At 58.8% G+C, this 17,345-nt stretch overlaps 1 protein-coding gene across 1 annotated transcript; it reads left to right on the plus strand.

The window, feature by feature from the left end:
• Positions 1 to 3,129: 3,129 nt before the first annotated feature.
• LOC144678359 (solute carrier family 22 member 17-like) lies at positions 3,130 to 14,901 on the plus strand (the record flags this gene model as incomplete). The annotated part of the gene is made up of 5 exons (XM_078538170.1): positions 3,130 to 3,275; positions 5,338 to 5,446; positions 9,645 to 9,868; positions 12,967 to 13,078; positions 14,586 to 14,901. Coding segments are annotated over 5 exons (868 nt in total), but the record flags the coding sequence as incomplete, so codon positions are not given.
• Positions 14,902 to 17,345: the final 2,444 nt, after the last annotated feature.

Raw genomic sequence — 17,345 nt, forward strand, 5'->3', positions numbered from 1 at the left:
CCTCCCCCTCACCCCCTCTCCCCTCCTCCTCCTCCTCCTCACACCCTCTCCCGCCCCCTCCTCCCCCTCACCCCCTCTCCCTCCTCCTCCCCCCTCACACCCTCTCCCTCCTCCTCCCCCTCACCCTCTCTCCCTCCTCCTCCCCTCACCCCCTCAACCTCCTCCTCACCCCCTCTCTCTCCTCACCTCACCCCCTCTCCCTCCTCCTCCCCTCACCCCCTCCCCCTCCTCCCCCTCACCCCCTCCCCCTCCTCCCCTCTCCCTCCTCCCCCTCACCCCCTCTCCCTCCTCCTCCCCCTCACCCCCTCCCCCTCCTCCCCCTCACCCCCTCTCCCCCTCTCCCTCCTCCCCCTCACCCCCTCTCCCTCCCCCCTCACCCCCTCTCCCTCCTCCCTCCTCCCCTCACCCCCTCCCCATCCCCGTCACCCCCTCTCCCTCCTCCCCCTCACCCCCTCTCCCTCCTCCCTCCTCCCCTCACCGCCTCAACCTCCTCCTCACCCACTCTCCCTCCTCTCCCCCTTCTCCCTCCTCTCTCCCCATCTCCCTCCTCTCCCCTGTCACCCTCCTCTCTCCCCGTCTCCCTCCTCTCTCCCCGTCTCCCTCCTCTCTCCCCGTCTCCCTCCTCTCTCCCCGTCTCCCTCCACTCCCCGTCTCCCTCCTCTCCCCGTCTCCCTCCTCTCCCCCCGTCTCCCTCCTCTCTCCCCGTCTCCCTCCTCTCTCCCCGTCTCTCTCCTCTCCCCCGTCTCCCTCCTCTCCCCCGTCTCCCTCCTTTCCCCGTCTCCCTCCTCTCCCTCCGTCTCCCTCCTCTCTCCCCCGTCTCCCTCCTCTCCCCCCGTCTCCCTCCTCTCTCCCTGTCTCCCTCCTCTCTCCCCGTCTCCCTCCTCTCCCCCCGTCTCCCTCCTCTCCCCCGTCTCCCTCCTCTCCCCCGTCTCCCTCCTCTCTCCTGTCTCCCTCCTCCCTCCCGCCTCCCTCCTCCTGTCTCCCTCCTCTCCCCCCGTCTCCCTCCTCTCCCCCGTCTCCCTCCTCTCCCCCCGTCTCCCTCCTCTCTCCTGTCTCCCTCCTCTCTCCCGTCTCCCTCCTCCCTCCCGTCTCCCTCCTCTCTCCCCGTCTCCCTCCTCTCCCCCCGTCTCCCTCCTCTCTCCCCGTCTCCCCCCTCTCTCCCCGTCTCCCTCCTCTCCCCCCGTCTCCCTCCTCTCCCCCGTCTCCCTCCTCTCCCCCGTCTCCCTCCTCTCTCCTGTCTCCCTCCTCTCTCCTGTCTCCCTCCTCCCTCCCGCCTCCCTCCTCCCTCCCCTCTCCCTCCTCCCTCCCGTCTCCCTCCTCTCTCCTGTCTCCCTCCTCCTCCATATCCCTCCTACCCCATCTCCCTCATCTCAAGCCCTCCCTCGAGATAGAGAGAGAGAGGGATTGGAAACAGAGATAGAAAGAGAGGGATTGCAGATGGAGAGGAATTGGAAATGGAGAGATAGAGAGAGAGAGCGGGATTGGAGACAGTGAGATAGAAGAGAGGGATTAGAGACGGAGAGATAGAGAGAGATGGATTGGAAACAAAGAGATAGAGAGAGGTGGATTGGAGACAGAAAGATAGAGAGACAGTTTGGTGACAGAAAGAGAGAGAGAGAGATTGGAGACAGAGAGATAGAAGAGAGAGATTGGGGATGGAGAAATAGAGAGAGACGGATTGGGGATGGTGGGATAGAAAGAGAGAGAGGGACTGGAGACAGAGAGATAGAGGGAGGAGGAATTGGAGACAGAAAGATAGAGGAAGAGGAATTGGAGACGGAAAGATAGAGAGAGAGGGATTGGAGACGGAAAGATAGAGAGAGAGGGATTGGAGACAGAAAGATAAGAGTGGGATTGGGGTTGGAGCGATAGAGAGAGAGAGGGATTGGGGATGGTGGGATAGCGAGAGAGAGAGGGATTGCAGATGGAGAGATAGAGAGAGAAGGATTGGGGATGGAGGGATAGAGAGAGAGGGATTGGAGTTGGAGAGAAAGTGGCAGGGGGATTGGACATGGAGAGAGAGAGTGGGATTTCAGACAGAGAGGTAGAGAGAGAGATTGGAGATTGGGAGATAGAGAAAGAGGGATCGGAGACAGAGATAGACGGGGAGAGGACTAATAGATGGAAAGAGAGTGAGGAGGATTGGAGATGGAGAGATGGAGTGAGGGGGATTGGAGATGGAGAGAGAGAGAGAGTGGGATTGGAGACAGAGGGATAGAGAGAGAAAGGGATTGGAGCTGGAGAGATAGAGAAGGGGGGATCAGAGACAGAGAGATAGAGGGAGAGAGGATTTGGAGATGGACAGATAGAGGGAGAGAGGGCTTGGGGACTGAGAGAGAGAATGATTGAAGATGGAGAGAGAAGAAGGGATTAGAGATTGAGAGTAAGAGAGAGATGGATACAAGATGGAGAGATAGAGAGAGAGAAGGTTTGGAGACTGAGAGATACAGTGAGAGAGATTGGAGATGGAGAGATAGAGAGAGGGATTGGAGACAGAGACAGAGAGAGAGAGAGGGATTATAGATGGAGGAGATTATAGATGGAGGGTGTGAGAGAGAGGGATTTGAGAAGGAGAGATAGAGCAAAGGTCTGGAGACTGAGAGATAGAGAGATTGGAGATGGAGAGATAGAGAGAGAGGGATTGAAGACAGAAAGCTAGAGAGATTGGAGACAGAGAGATAGAAGAGAGGGATTGGGGATGGAGCGATAGAGAGAGGGATTGGGAATGGAGGAGATATAGAGAGAGGGGGATTGGAGGTAGAGAGTGAGAGAGAGATTGGAGATGGGAGAGAGAGAAAGGGATTGGAGATGGAAAGATAGAGAGAGGGATTGGAGATGGACAGTGAGAGAGAGGGATTAGAGATGGAGAGATAGAGAGAGAGGGATTATAGATGGAGAGTGAGAGAGAGAAGGTTTGGAGACTGAGAGATAGAGAGAGATTGGAGGTGGGGAGAGAGAAAGGGATTGGAGACGGAGAGATAGAGCAAGAGAGAGAGAGAGAGATAGGAGACGGAGAGATAGAGCGAGAGAGAGAGAGATAGGAGACGGAGGGACAGATTTGGTCGTTTCTCGTTCCCGCGTCCGCCCGGAGTTCTCTCTCATTCCCCCTCTCTCACTCCCTCCCCTCAGTTGTCCACGGGTCTTGCTGGAATCCCCTCGCTGGCTCTTGGCCACCAATCAGATCGCTGAGGCGAAGAGGGTACTGACACTCATCCTGGAGAAGAACGGACAGACCCTGGACCGAGAACCCTTGGAGTTGGAGGAAACCTTCTCCGGTAAATCTAAACCCTGAGGGGTCCCTTTGAAGGGATGCGGAGGGGGAGAGTAGGTGTGGCGGGGGGAGGGGGTGGCGGTGGGGAGAGGTAGGCCGTTTGGCCCATCACGTACGTACGTACGTGCTGGCCGACTCCGAGCCTGATCCCACTCGTCAGCTCTCGTTCCGTTGCGCCTTGGTCACGGGATCTCAAGTGAAGACGCAAGTGTTTTCTAACTGCGGCGAGGGTTTCCGCCTCGGGTCCCGGATCCCCAACGCCCTCTGGATGAGAAAAGCACTCCTTGGCTGCCCTCTCATCCCTGCCGCAAAATCTACGCTCTCCGGTTATCGACCACTCTCGTAATTTGAGGCACCTTCCATTTTACCTCCACTCAGCCTCCTCTGTTTCCCCCCCCCCAGCCTATCCAAACTTGCCTTCTTGCTTAAGTTCGCCACTGCTGGCAACCTCCTATGTCACTCTCGCCCGTGGGCTCTGTAGTGCGGTAACAAACTTGTTGCAAAGGTGCCGGCCAGAACCTCGCACGGTGCAGTCTAACTACCGTTTTGTACAGATCCAGCGAGATCACCCAGCCCTGTACCCGATGCCCCCACGCGGGCAGATCGGAGAAGCCGGGACTGTTCCCCTCGGAGGAGGGAAGGTGCGAGAGGAGGTCGGATGGAGGTGTTCAGAAAACTCGAGGGGAGGGGAGGTGGGATTCGGGGAAGCGGAGGGAGGGAGGGGGGGGTTTCGAGGAAGCGGAGGAGGGAGGCGGGGTTCGAGGAAGCGGAGGAGGGAGGCGGGGTTCGAGGAAGCGGAGGGAGGCGGGGTTCGAGGAAGCGGAGGAGGGAGGCGGGGTTCGGGGTAGCGGAGGGAGGCGGGGTTCAGGGAAGCGGAGGGAGGCGGGGTTCGGGGAAGCGGAGGGAGGGGGGGTTCGGGGTAGCGGAGGGAGGCGGAGGTTCGAGGAAGCGGAGGGAGGCGGGGTTCGAGGAAGCGGAGGGAGGCGGGGTTCGGGGTAGCGGAGGGAGGCGGGGTTCGAGGAAGCGGAGGGAGGCGGGGTTCGAGGAAGCGGAGGGAGGCGGGGTTCGAGGAAGCGGAGGGAGGCGGGGTTCGAGGAAGCGGAGGGAGGCGGGGTTCGGGGAAGCGGAGGGAGGCGGGGTTCGAGGAAGCGGAGGGAGGCGGGGTTCGAGGCGATCGGTAAAAGGAGCGAGGGCCACACATGAGGAGAAACTTTCTCACACGGTGAGTGGTCAGGGTCTGGTAGGCGCTGCCCGAGAGGGTAGGTGAGGGAGGAGGCAGATTCAGTCGGGGGGGCGATCGAGAGGGAGTCGGACTGTTATCCGCAAGGCAGGAATGTGCAGGGTAAAAGTGTGATACGGAGACCGGAACTGTACACGGTGCTCCCGGTGCGATACGGAGACCGGAACTGTACACGGTGCTCCCGGTGCGATACGGAGACCGGAACTGTACACGGTGCTCCCGGTGAGATACGGAGACCGGAACCGTACACGGTGCTCCCAGTGAGATACGGAGACCGGAACTGTACACGGTGCTCCCAGTGAGATACGGAGACCGGGACTGTACACGGTGCTCCCAGTGAGATACGGAGACCGGAACTGTACACGGTGCTCCCGGTGCGATACAGAGACCGGGACTGTACACGGTGCTCCCAGTGCCGTACGGAGACCGGAACTGTACACGGTGCTCCCGGTGCGATACGGAGACCGGAACTGTACACGGTACTCCCGGTGTGATACGGAGACCGGGACTGTACACGGTGCTCCCAGTGCCGTACGGAGACCGGAACTGTACACGGTACTCCCGGTGTGATACGGAGACCGGGACTGTACACGGTGCTCCCAGTGCCGTACGGAGACCGGAACTGTACACGGTGCTCCCGGTGCGATACGGAGACCGGAACTGTACACGGTGCTCCCAGTGCGATACGGAGACCGGAACTGTACACGGTGCTCCCGGTGCGATACGGAGACCGGAACTGTACACGGTGCTCCCGGTGTGGTGGTATTTCTCCCCCTCGGTATTCCTGAATCCCACCCCTTTTTCTCCTGTGCTCCCTCCCCTGCAGACTTGGACCTGAGCTACCCTCCGCACCAGGCCCCCTCCCAGCTGTCCGTCCGCCAAGTGTGGAAGAGCCGGAATATTTGGAAGAACACCATCATCCTGGGATTCACCACGTGAGTACGGAGCCGCCGGAGGAAGGGAACCGGCAGCCCCCTAGGGCACGCTGGTGGGGGGGTAGGGGAGGACATCGAAGGAAGGATCGGCCAACTCCCCCCGGCCCCTCTCGACTTAGCCCGCACCCCAACGTATGAAATCGACCCCCCCCCATCAATCAAAGAACTGTCACGCTCGGGCCTCGACTCTACTCAAGTGTCCCGTTTCTGGGGGGATGGTGGGGGGGGATAGGGAATTCAACGGGCTGGGGGAGGGGAAATTCCCCCTTGCCTCCACCTTCGTCGGGAGACCCCTTGTTCTGAAGCTGTGCTAACACTCCCCCCCACCTTCTTTTAACCCCCTTTTCTCTACGTTCATTCACCTTGGCACTGACCCTTGTTCCACTATTACCACATTCTGATTTCTTATCTGCATACCACTATCCGCACCTTCTCTAGTCCTTAACGTTGACGCCGCTATCCGCACCTTCTCTAGTCTTTAACGTGGATGCCGCTATCCGCAACTTCTCTAGTCTTTAACGTTGATGCCGCTATCCGCACCTTCTCTAGTCTTTAACGTTGACGCCGCTATCCGCACCTTCTCTAGTCTTTAACGTTGAAGTCGCTATCCGCACCTTCTCTAGTCTTTAACGTTGACGCCGCTATCCGCACCTTCTCTAGTCTTTAACGTTGTCACCGCTATCCGCACCTTCTCTAGTCTTTAACGTTGTCGCCGCTATCCGCACCTTCTCTAGTCTTTAAAGTTAATGCCGCTATCCGCACCTTCTCTAGTCTTTAACGTTGACGCCGGTATCCGCACCTTCTCTAGTCTTTAACGTTGACGCCGCTATCCGCACCTTCTCTAGTCTTTAACGTTGACGCCGCTATCCACACCTTCTCTAGTCTTTAACGTTGACGCCGCTATCCGCACCTTCTCTAGTCTTTAACGTTGACGCCGCTATCCGCACCGTCTTTAAGTCTTTAACGTTGACGCCGCTATCCACAACTTCTCTAGTCTTTAACGTTGATGCCGCTATCCGCAACTTCTCTAGTCTTTAACGTTGACGCCGCTATCCGCACCTTCTCTAGTCTTTAACGTTGACGCCGCTATCTGCACCTTCTCTAGTCTTTAACATTGACGCCGCTATCCGCACCTTCTCTAGTCTTTAACGTTGATGCCGCTATCCGCACCTTCTCTAGTCTTTAACGTTGACGCCGCTATCCGCACCTTCTCTAGTCTTTAACGTTGATGCCGCTATCCGCACCTTCTCTAGTCTTTAACGTTGATGCCGCTATCCGCACCTTCTCTAGTCTTTAACGTTGACGCCGCTATCCACACCTTCTCTAGTCTTTAACGTTGACGCCGCTATCCGCACCTTCTCTAGTCTTTAACGTTGACGCCGCTATCCGCACCGTCTCTAAGTCTTTAACGTTGACGCCGCTATCCGCAACTTCTCTAGTCTTTAACGTTGATGCCGCTATCCGCAACTTCTCTAGTCTTTAACGTTGATGCCGCTATCCGCACCTTCTCTAGTCTTTAACGTTGACGCCGCTATCCGCACCTTCTCTAGTCTTTAACGTTGACGCCGCTATCCGCACCTTCTCTAGTCTTTAACGTTGACGCCGCTATCCGCACCTTCTCTAGTCTTTAACGTTGATGCCACTATCCGCACCTTCTCTAGTCTTTAACGTTGACGCCGCTATCCGCACCGTCTCTAAGTCTTTAACGTTGACGCCGCTATCCGCAACTTCTCTAGTCTTTAACGTTGATGCCGCTATCCGCAACTTCTCTAGTCTTTAACGTTGATGCCGCTATCCGCACCTTCTCTAGTCTTTAACGTTGACGCCGCTATCCGCACCTTCTCTAGTCTTTAACGTTGATGCCGCTATCCGCACCTTCTCTAGTCTTTAACGTTGATGCCGCTATCCGCACCTTCTCTAGTCTTTAACGTTGACGCCGCTATCCGCACCTTCTCTAGTCTTTAACGTTGACGCCGCTATCCGCACCTTCTCTAGTCTTTAACGTTGACGCCGCTATCTGCACCTTCTCTAGTCTTTAACGTTGACGCCGCTATCCGCACCTTCTCTAGTCTTTAAACACCCCCTTTAGTTCATGAAATCTTTTATTTCGGGACATTTATTGCCCCAACCCTTGATTGCCGCTTGTCGTCTGGAGGGCGTTTAAGAGTCAAAGGTGGGTCTGGAGACACGTGCGGGTCAGACCGGGTAAAGCTGGTAGATTTCCCCTCCCCACCGAAAGCGACGCCAGTGAACCAGATGGGGTTTTTAATTTAACGACCATCGACAATCTTTCCGCGAGTCCTCGCCAGAGTTCCTAATTCCCGGTTTCGATTGGGATTCCGATCTCGCCGTCTGCCGGGGCGGGTCCTCTTTGTCGGACTCTCCTTCGCCCCCTACCTGTCACTCACCGGCCTTCTCTGCGGCTTCGCCTGCCCCCTTCCCCCTGATAAACGGTATGAAACCCATTGCCCTTCCACCCCCTCTTCAGCTCCGAGGTAGGTGCCATAGTAGGGCTCTTGTCTCCCTGCCCGCCAATGCTGCCGTGCCCACCCGCTGAGCTTTTCCAGCATTTTCTGTTTTTGTTTCAGATTTTCAGAACCTGCGGTATTTTGCTTCTATTCCCCCCCCCGCCGCCTCCTTGGTCAAACCTCCTCTCGAACCTTCTCTTCTCCGAGGGGAACGGTCCCTGCTTCTCCGATCTGCCCGCCCGTGACTGAAGTTCCTCGACCCTGGAACCATTCCCGTGAATCTTTTCCGCTCTCTCTCTCTCTCTCTCTCTCTCTCTCTTTCCAACACCTTCACCTCCTTCCCCAGGACTGGACACAAAGCCCCAACTGAGGCTGAACTCGTGTCTTCTACAAGTTCAACACAACCTCCCTGCTCCTTGTACCCTCTGCCCCTATTAATAAAGCCCAGGACACTGTCTGCTTCATTCCCCGCTCTCTCCGCCTGTCCTACCCCCTCCGATTGATCTACACACAGAAATGCCCAGCTCCCTCTGCTGCCCCTCCTGTAGAGATGTCCCCCTTTATTTTACACTGTCTCTCTCTGCCCCTATTAATAAAGCCCAGGACACTGTCTGCTTCATTCCCCGCTCTCTCTCTCCGCCTGTCCTACCACCTCCGATTGATCGATACACAGATATGCCCAGCTCCCTCTGCTGCCCCTCCGGTAGAGATGTTCCCCCTTTATTTTATATTGAACCTTGTTCTGCTGTTACCACCTTCTGCTTTCTTTACCTTGTTGCCGCTATCAGCCCCTCCTCTAGTCTTTATCGCTACCATTAACACCCCCTTTAGTTCATGAAATCTTATTTTTTTATATTCGCACACAGGTCTCCCGAAAAGATAGAACACCCCTCGTTTTACCCACCCAAAGGAATCACTTCGCTCTCAACGTCCAAACTCCCTGTGACAATCCCTCTCCCTCTCCCTCTTTCGGGACTCAAGGCTGCCGACAGGAGAGGAGAGGTGAGGGTTGTTGGACAGGGTGGGGGCCCTGTACCCATCGGAGTTTCGTAGAACGAGAGGGGACCTGAGTGAAACAGATCAGATCCTGAGGTTGGGTTGGCCTCGACAGGGAGGAGGCTGTGAGGGTGTTTCCCCTCCCCCCCACACACCCCCCACCCCCCGACCTCCCCCCTCGTGGGGTAGAATCTAGAACGAGATGGTGAGGGAGGGGAGGAGGTGGGGGAGGGACACAATTTGAGAATAAGGGGGTCTCCCCGTCGGAGACGGAGACGAGGAGGGATTCCCTCTCTCGGAGGGTGGTCAGTCCGTGGAACTCTCTCCCCCAGAGAGAGAGAGAGAGAGCGGGTGGAGTCCGGGTCACTGAATATATTCTAGGCCGAGTTAGACAGAGGGAGACCAGGGTTATGGGGGGGGAGGAGGGGGGGGACAGGCAGGAAAAAATGGGGTAGCAGGCTCGAGAGGGGCCGAATGGCCTACCCCCCCCCCCCCCCCAAAACCTCCCACCCCTCCTCCTTCTCCGAAGCCCTGAGGCCTCGGATTGGCAGTTTGGAAGCAGGGGCTCGAGAAACGGGCGAGGTGTAGGGCATCCAGAAGGCTTTGGATAAAGTTCCCCACGGGAGGCTTTGACGGGGAGTCTCTGTGGAACTTCGGGTGGGTGTGGGGGGGGTCGGACAGTTGGCGTCACCCCCTGCCTTGTGCTCTCCTCCTCCCACCCCCTCCCGCTGCAGGTTTATCGGGCACGGCATACACCACTGCTACAGAACGTTCCGGTACAACGTCCAGGGTACCCAGCCGGGGCTGTACCTCATGTACCTGCTGTCGGCGGGCAGCGGCGGGTTGGCGTGCCTGGCCCTCGGCGTGACGGTCGACCGCTTCGGACGCAGGGGCATCCTCCTCCTCGGCATGACCCTCACCGGACTCACCTCCCTCATCCTCCTGGGACTCACCAACTGTAAGTGAACCTGTCTTCTTCCCCCCCGAGGGCGAGCGTTTTGGGAGGTCGGTGCGGGAGGGCGGAGTGAATGTCGGGTGACCGGGCGGGCACGAGAGGGGTGGGTGGGTGTTCCTCTCTCCTCTTTAGCCCAACACACCCACCACCCCCAATCCTTCCACGTTCCTCTACCCCCTCAATCGCGCCCCCACCACGACACTCCCATGTGTCAGCCAACATGTCCAAACACACTCTGCCCCTCAACCTCCAGGTCGACCTCCCTCCCTCCCTCAAGCGACCCTCGCCAGCCTCGTTCGCGTTCGCGCCGCCATTGGCAGCCGGGCCTTCAGCTGCCCTGAGGGGTGGGGGGAGAGGACCCCCTAAGCTCTCGAATTCCCTCCCTCAACCTCTCTTAACCTCCTCCTACTCTCTCCCTCCCCAGCTCCCTCTCCATCTTCCCCTTGCTGTTATGGGGACAGTTTAGAGGGAGCTTTACTCTGTATCTAACCCCGTGCTGTACCTGTCCTGGGAGTGTTTGATGGGGACAGTGTAGAGGGAGCTTTACTCTGTATCTAACCCCGTGCTGTACCTGTCCTGGGAGTGTTTGATGGGGACAGTGTAGAGGGAGCTTTACTCTGTATCTAACCCCGTGCTGTACCTGTCCTGGGAGTGTTTGATGGGGACGGTGTAGAGGGAGCTTTACTCTGTATCTAACCCCGTGCTGTACCTGCCCTGGGAGTGTTTGATAGGGACGGTGTAGAGGGAGCTTTACTCTGTATCTAACCCCGTGCTGTACCTGCCCTGGGAGTGTTTGATGGGGACAGTGAAGAGGGAGCTTTACTCTGTATCTAACCCCGTGCTGTACCTGTCCTGGGAGTGTTTGATGGGGACAGTGTAGAGGGAGCTGATTGGAAAGCCAGATGAGTGAAGTGGGACCATCTTTGTTGCGATAGTGACCAATTGTTGGAGTTTGGCCTGAAAGTGATAGTTGGGCCTGATTGAAGTTCAGGGAGGGAGTTCCAGGATTTTGTCCCTGTGGTGTAGGTACACCCACAGCGCTGTTAGGGAGGGAGTTCCAGGATTTTGTCCCCTGTGTGGTGTAGGTACACCCACAGCGCTGTTAGGGAGGGAGTTCCAGGATTTTGTCCCCTGTGGTGTAGGTACACCCACAGCGCTGTTAGGGAGGGAGTTCCAGGATTTTGACCCAGCGACAGTGAAGGAACGGCCGATATATTTCCAAGTCGGGATGGTGAGGGGCTCGGAGGGGGAACTTCCAGGTGGTGGGTGTTCCCCATGTGTCTGCTGCCCCTTGTCCCTCTAGATGGTAGAGGTCGTGGGTTTGGGCGGCGCTGTCGAAGGAGCCTTGGTGAGTTGCTGCAGTGCATCTTGTAGATGGTACACACGCTGCTGCTACTGTGCGTCGGTGGGTGGGTGGAGGGAGTGAATGTTTGTGGATGGGGTGCCGATCGAGCGGGGCGGGGGCTGCTTTGTCCTGGACGGTGTCGAGCTTCTCGAGGGTTGTGGGAGCTGCAACTCATCCAGGCAAAGTGGGGAGTGTCCCCATCACACTCCTGACTTGTGCCTTGTAAATGGTGGACAGGCTTTGGGGAGTCAGGAGGTGAGTTACTCTCCGCAGGATTCCCAGCCTCTGACCTGCTCTTGTAGCCACAGTATTTATATGGCTGGGTCCCCAGTTCAGTTTCTGGTCAATGGTAACCCTCAGGATGTTGATAGTGGGGGAGGATTCAGCGATGGTGATGCCATTGAACGTCAAGGGGAGGCGATGGTTAGATTCTCTCTTGTTGGAGATGGTCATTGCCTGGCCCTTGGGAGACACAGGGGTTTGAGGAGTGTAGTTTGGCAGACTTCAGGTACTGGGCATTGCATTAGTGTAGCTGCCCTTGAGAAACCTCCCCACTGCTGGGACCTCCCCACCTCCGATTTGTGCCTCGTTTCCACCAATCGACAGTGATTCCGCAAACCCGAATTCTCCCTGTCACCTGATTGGTGGATTCAGAAAGGCCGGAAGGAAAGCTCCTGGGATTATTTCTCACTCAGCGATTCCGAGATGGTCACTGTCCACTAACAACCCCCCCGCTCCCGGTCACTTTAAACACCTCCGTTCAACAACCTCTGCACCAGCCCTGTTAGACTGCACTGCGCTCCCTCAGCACTGACCCTCCGACAGTGCGGCTCTCCCTCAGCGCTGACCCTCCGACAGTGCGGCTCTCCCTCAGCACTGACCCTCCGACAGTGCGGCTCTCCCTCAGCGCTGACCCTCCGACAGTGCGGCTTTCCCTCGGCACTGACCCTCCGACAGTGCGGCTCTCCCTCGGCACTGACCCTCCGACAGTGCGGCTCTCCCTCAGCACTGACCCTCCGACAGTGCGGCTCTCCCTCAGCACTGACCCTCCGACAGTGTGGCTCTCCCTCAGCACTGACCCTCCGACAGTGCGGCTCTCCCTCAGCACTGACCCTCCGACAGTGCGGCGCTCCCTCAGCACTGACCCTCTGACAGTGCGGCTCTCCCTCAGCACTGACCCTCCGACAGTGCGTCTCTCCCTCTGCACTGACCCTCCGACAGTGCGGCTCTCCCTCAATACTGACCCTCCGACCGTGCGGCTCTCCCTCAGCACTGACCCTCCGACAGTGCTGCTCTCCCTCAGCACTGACCTTCCGACAGTGCGGCTCTCCCTCAGCACTGACCCTCCGACAGGGCGGCTCTCCCTCAGCACTGACCCTCCGACAGTGCGGCACCCCCTCAGCACTGACCCTCCGACAGTGCGGCTCTCCCTCAGCACTGACCCTCCGACAGTGCGGCACCCCCTCGGCACTGACCCTCCGACAGTGCGGCTCTCCCTCAGCACTGACCCTCCCACAGTGTGGCTCTCCCTCAGTACTGACCCTCCAACAGTGCGGCGCTCCCTCAGCACTGACCCTCCGACAGTGCGGCTCTCCCTCAGCACTGACCCTCCGACAGTGCGGCACTCCCTCGGGTTACGTTCGTCCTTTGCTTGTGGTTTGAATGTCTCTGTTCCGATCTTGTGACCACCTTCTCTCTCTCTCTCTCTCTCTGTCTCTCTCTCCCTCCCCTGACGCTCAACCCGCCTCCTGTGCAGATCTGAACGACTCCACCATTATGACATTCTCTATCCTGGGTCTGTTCTCCTCGCGCGCCGTCTCCATTTTAAGCGTCTTATTCTCAGCGGAGGTGATACCGACTGTCATCAGGTGAGGAGCCCGGGGGATCTGGGACTTGCTGCTGAGGCTTTATAAGGCTCTGGGCCAGACCACATTGGGAATATTGGGAGCAATTTTGGGCCCCGTATCTCAAGGAAGGATGTGCTGGCCCCTGGAGAGGGGTCCAGAGGAGGTTCACGAGAACGATCCCAGGAACGAAAGGCTTAACATATGAGGAACGTTTGAGGACTCTGGGTCCATACTCGATGGAGTTTAGAAGGATGAGGGGGGATCTGATTGAAACTTACAGAATACTGAAAGGCCTGGATAGAGTGGGACGTGGGGAAGATGTTTCCATGAGTAGGAGAGACTAGGACCCGAGGGGCACAGCCTCAGAGTAAAGGGAAGACCTTTTAGAACAGAGATGAGGAGAAACTTCTTTAGCCAGAGAGAGTGGTGAATCGATGGAATTCATTGCCACAGAAGGGCTGTGGAGGCCATGGGTCATTGAGTATATTTAAGACCGAGATAGATAGGTTCTGGATTGGGTAAGGGGGGGATCAAAGGTGACGGGGAGAAGTCGGGAGAGAATGGGGTTGAGAAACTTATCAGTCGTGATTGAATGGCGGAACAGACTCGATGGGCCGAATGGCCTAATTTCTGCTCCTATGGTCTTATGGTCTCATATCTTGTCCCCCACTGAGCCGAATTCTCATCGTAACTCTCATCAGAAGCTTCTAATGGGGCCTCATACAAGGGCTGATGGGTAGAGAGACCCTCTTTCCCCCACCTTGGGGAAATGCATCTGATGGTCACTTACCAACCATCGGGTGGGTAAAGCGACCGCGGCCGCTCAGCCCTGAGTGTCAGACCAACAATGTCCCCGGGACCCGTTCTATACCGAGGGGGCGCCGCACTGTCGGAGGGTCAGTGCTGAGGGAGAGCCGCACTGTCGGAGGGTCAGGGCTGAGGGAGAGCCGCACTGTGGGAGGGTCAGGGCTGAGGGAGAGCCGCACTGTCGGAGGGTCAGTGCTGAGGGAGAGCCGCACTGTGGGAGGGTCAGTGCTGAGGGAGAGCCGCACTGTGGGAGGGTCAGTGCTGAGGGAGAGCCGCACTGTCGGAGGGTCAGTGCTGAGGGAGAGCCGCGCTGTCGGAGGGTCAGCGCTGAGGGAGAGCCGCACTGTTGGAGGGTCAGTGCTGAGGGAGCGCCGCACTGTCGGAGGGTCAGTACTGAGGGAGAGCCGCACTGTCGGAGGGTCAGTGCTGAGGGAGAGCCGCGCTGTGGGAGGGTCAGTGCTGAGGGAGAGCCGCACTGTCGGAGGGTCAGTGCTGAGGGAGAGCCGCACTGTCGGAGGGTCAGTGCTGAGGGAGAGTCGCACTGTGGGAGGGTCAGTGCTGAGGGAGAGTCGCACTGTGGGAGGGTCAGTGCTGAGGGAGAGCCGCACTGTGGGAGGGTCAGTGCTGAGGGAGAGCCGCACTGTCGGAGGGTCAGGTTTCCTGCTGTGTATTTTGTCTGTTGATGGTGTCGAGTGTCACTCTCTCTCTCTCTGGTTTCCAGGGGTGAGGGCCTCGGTCTGATCCTGGCGCTGGGATCGATCGGGAAGCTGAGCTCCCCCATCATGGAGCTGCACAACCAGCACGGTTACTTCCTCCACCACGTGGTCTACGCCTCCTTCGCCATCCTCTGCACCCTCTGCATCATGCTGCTGCCCGAGAGCAAGCGCAAGTTCCTGCCCGAGTCCCTCAGGGACGGCGAGCGCTACCGCCGGCCCTCACTGCTCCGCCGACGCCGGGACCACGTCCCCCTGCTCACCGCCCCCAACCCCACCATCTGAGACCCCTTCCCCACCCCTCCCCCGTCCCCAAACCGTGGCCCCATCCCTCTCCCTGAGCCCTCACCCCGCTCCCTGACCCCGCTCCCTGACCCCTTACCCCCTCTCCCTGACCCCTCGCCCTGCTCCCTGACCCCTCGCCCCGCTCCCTGACCCCTCGCCCCGCTCCCTGACCCCTCACCCAACTCCCTGACCCCTCACCCCGCTCCCTGACCCCTCCCCCGTCTCCCTGACCCCTCACCCCACTCTCTAACCACTCACCCCACTCTCTGACCCCTCACCCTGCTCTCTAACCCCTCACCCCGCTTTCTAACCGCTCACCCCTCTCTCTAACCCCTCACCCCTCTCTCTGACCCCTCACCCTGCTCTCCAACCCCTCACCCCACTCCCTGACCCCTCACCCCACTCCCTGACCCCTCACCCCACTCTCTAACCCCTCACCCCGCTCTCTAACCCCTCACCCCACTCCCTGACAACTCGCCTCGCTCTCTAACCCCTCACCCCACTCCCTGACCCCTGACCCCGCTCTCTCACCCCTGACCCCACTATCTAACCCCTGACCCCACCCTCTAACCCCTGACCCCACTCTCTAACCAGTCACCCCACGCTCTAACCCCTCACCCTGACTCCTCACCCCACTCTCTAACACCTCACCCCGCTCCCTGACCCCTCACCCCACTCTCGAACCCCTCACCCCGCTCTCTAACCACTCACCCCACTCCCTGACAACTCGCCTCGCTCTCTAACCCCTCACCCCACTCCCTGACCCTTGACCCCGCTCTCTCACCCCTGACCCCACTCTCTAACCCCTGACTCCACTCTCTAACCCCTCACCCTGACCCCTCACCCCACTCTCTAACCCCTCACCCGCTCCCTGACCCCTCACCCCACTCTCTAACCCCTCACCCCACTCTCTAACCCCTCACCCCACTCCCTGACACCTCGCCTCGCTCTCTAACCCCTCACCCCACTCCCTGACCCCGCTCTCTCACCCTGACCCCACTATCTAACCCCTGACCCCACCCTCTAACCCCTGACACCACCCTCTAACCCCTGACCCCACCCTCTAACCCCTGACCCCACCCTCTAACCCCTGACCCCACTCCTGACCCCTCACCCCACTCCCTAACCCTCACCCCATTCCCTGACCCCTCACCCCATTCCCTGACTCCTCACCCCACCCTCTAACCCCTGACCCCACTCTCTAACCACTCACCCCACACTCTAACCCCTCACCTCACTCTGACCCCACTCTCTAACCCCTGACCCCACTCTCTAACCCCTGACCGCACCCACTAACTACTGACCCCACCCCCTTACAGCCCCCAACTCCCTGAAACCCGAACTCTGACCCTTCACCCTGAACTCTGACCCCACCCTCTATCCCCTCACCCCACTCTCTAACCCCTCACCCCACTCTCTGACACCACTGTCGAACTCCTGACCCCAACCCCACCACCCCCAACTCCCTGAACCCCTCTCTGACCCCTCACCCTGATTCCTGACCCCTCATCCCAATCTTTGACCCCAGCCCTTGACCTCACTCCCCGACCCCAGACCTTACTCCCTGACTACTGACCCCATTCCCTAACCCCTGACCCCACACTGTGACCCCACTCCCTGACCACTAACACTAATCCCTGACTGGTGACCCCAATCCCTGACCCTCGGACCCAGACCTTTGATCATTGTCCCTGACCCTTGACCCCAGCACCGTTTCTTGACCACCAATCCATGACCATTGACCCCAGCCCCTGACGTTTGATCCTGGTCCTTGACCCTTGACCCTAGTCCCTGATGCTTGACCCTTACCTCTGACCATAGTCACTGAACCTTGACCCCAATCCCTTGACCTCGGCCCCGTTACCCCTGACCCCAACCCGTTACCACTGACCTCAGCCCAGTTACCCCTGACCTCGGCCCCATTACCCCTGACCCCAACCCCGTTACCCCTGACCTCAGCCCAGTTACCCCCTGACCCCAGCCTGTTACTCCCGACCCCACTCCCTGACCCTACTTCAGGAAGCCTCTCACTGCCTGACCCCTGACCCCTGGACGCCCTCCCTCCCTCACACCTAAACCCCACCCCCCCATCGTTCCCAGACCCCTGACCCCAATCTCTGCCCCCTTGACACCGGACTCCAAACCCCTGGCCCCATTTCATAAACCACCACCGCCCCCCAACCCGCCCTCTCCACCTTCCCTGACCCCACTCCCTCCCTGGACCCCCCAGCTCCTTTGCTCCACTCTCCCCTTCCCCTCCAACCCCTGACCCCGACACTCGCCCCGATGGCCGCCTGTGACCCCATGTGGGCCAAAACCCCACCCCCAGGCCGGGCAGTCCCCCTCCCTGCCCTTGAACCCTGACCCCTCCTGAGATGACCCAACGACCTCCCAACCCCTGAACTCAGCCCCCCTCCCCCTCTCCCTCCCTCCCCCTCTCTCTCTCTCCTTCCCCCTCTCTCTCCCTCCCCCTCTCTCTCCCC

This window comes from Cetorhinus maximus, unplaced genomic scaffold (genome assembly GCF_964194155.1).
Source record: "Cetorhinus maximus unplaced genomic scaffold, sCetMax3.hap1.1 HAP1_SCAFFOLD_4106, whole genome shotgun sequence".
NCBI lineage: Eukaryota > Metazoa > Chordata > Chondrichthyes > Lamniformes > Cetorhinidae > Cetorhinus > Cetorhinus maximus.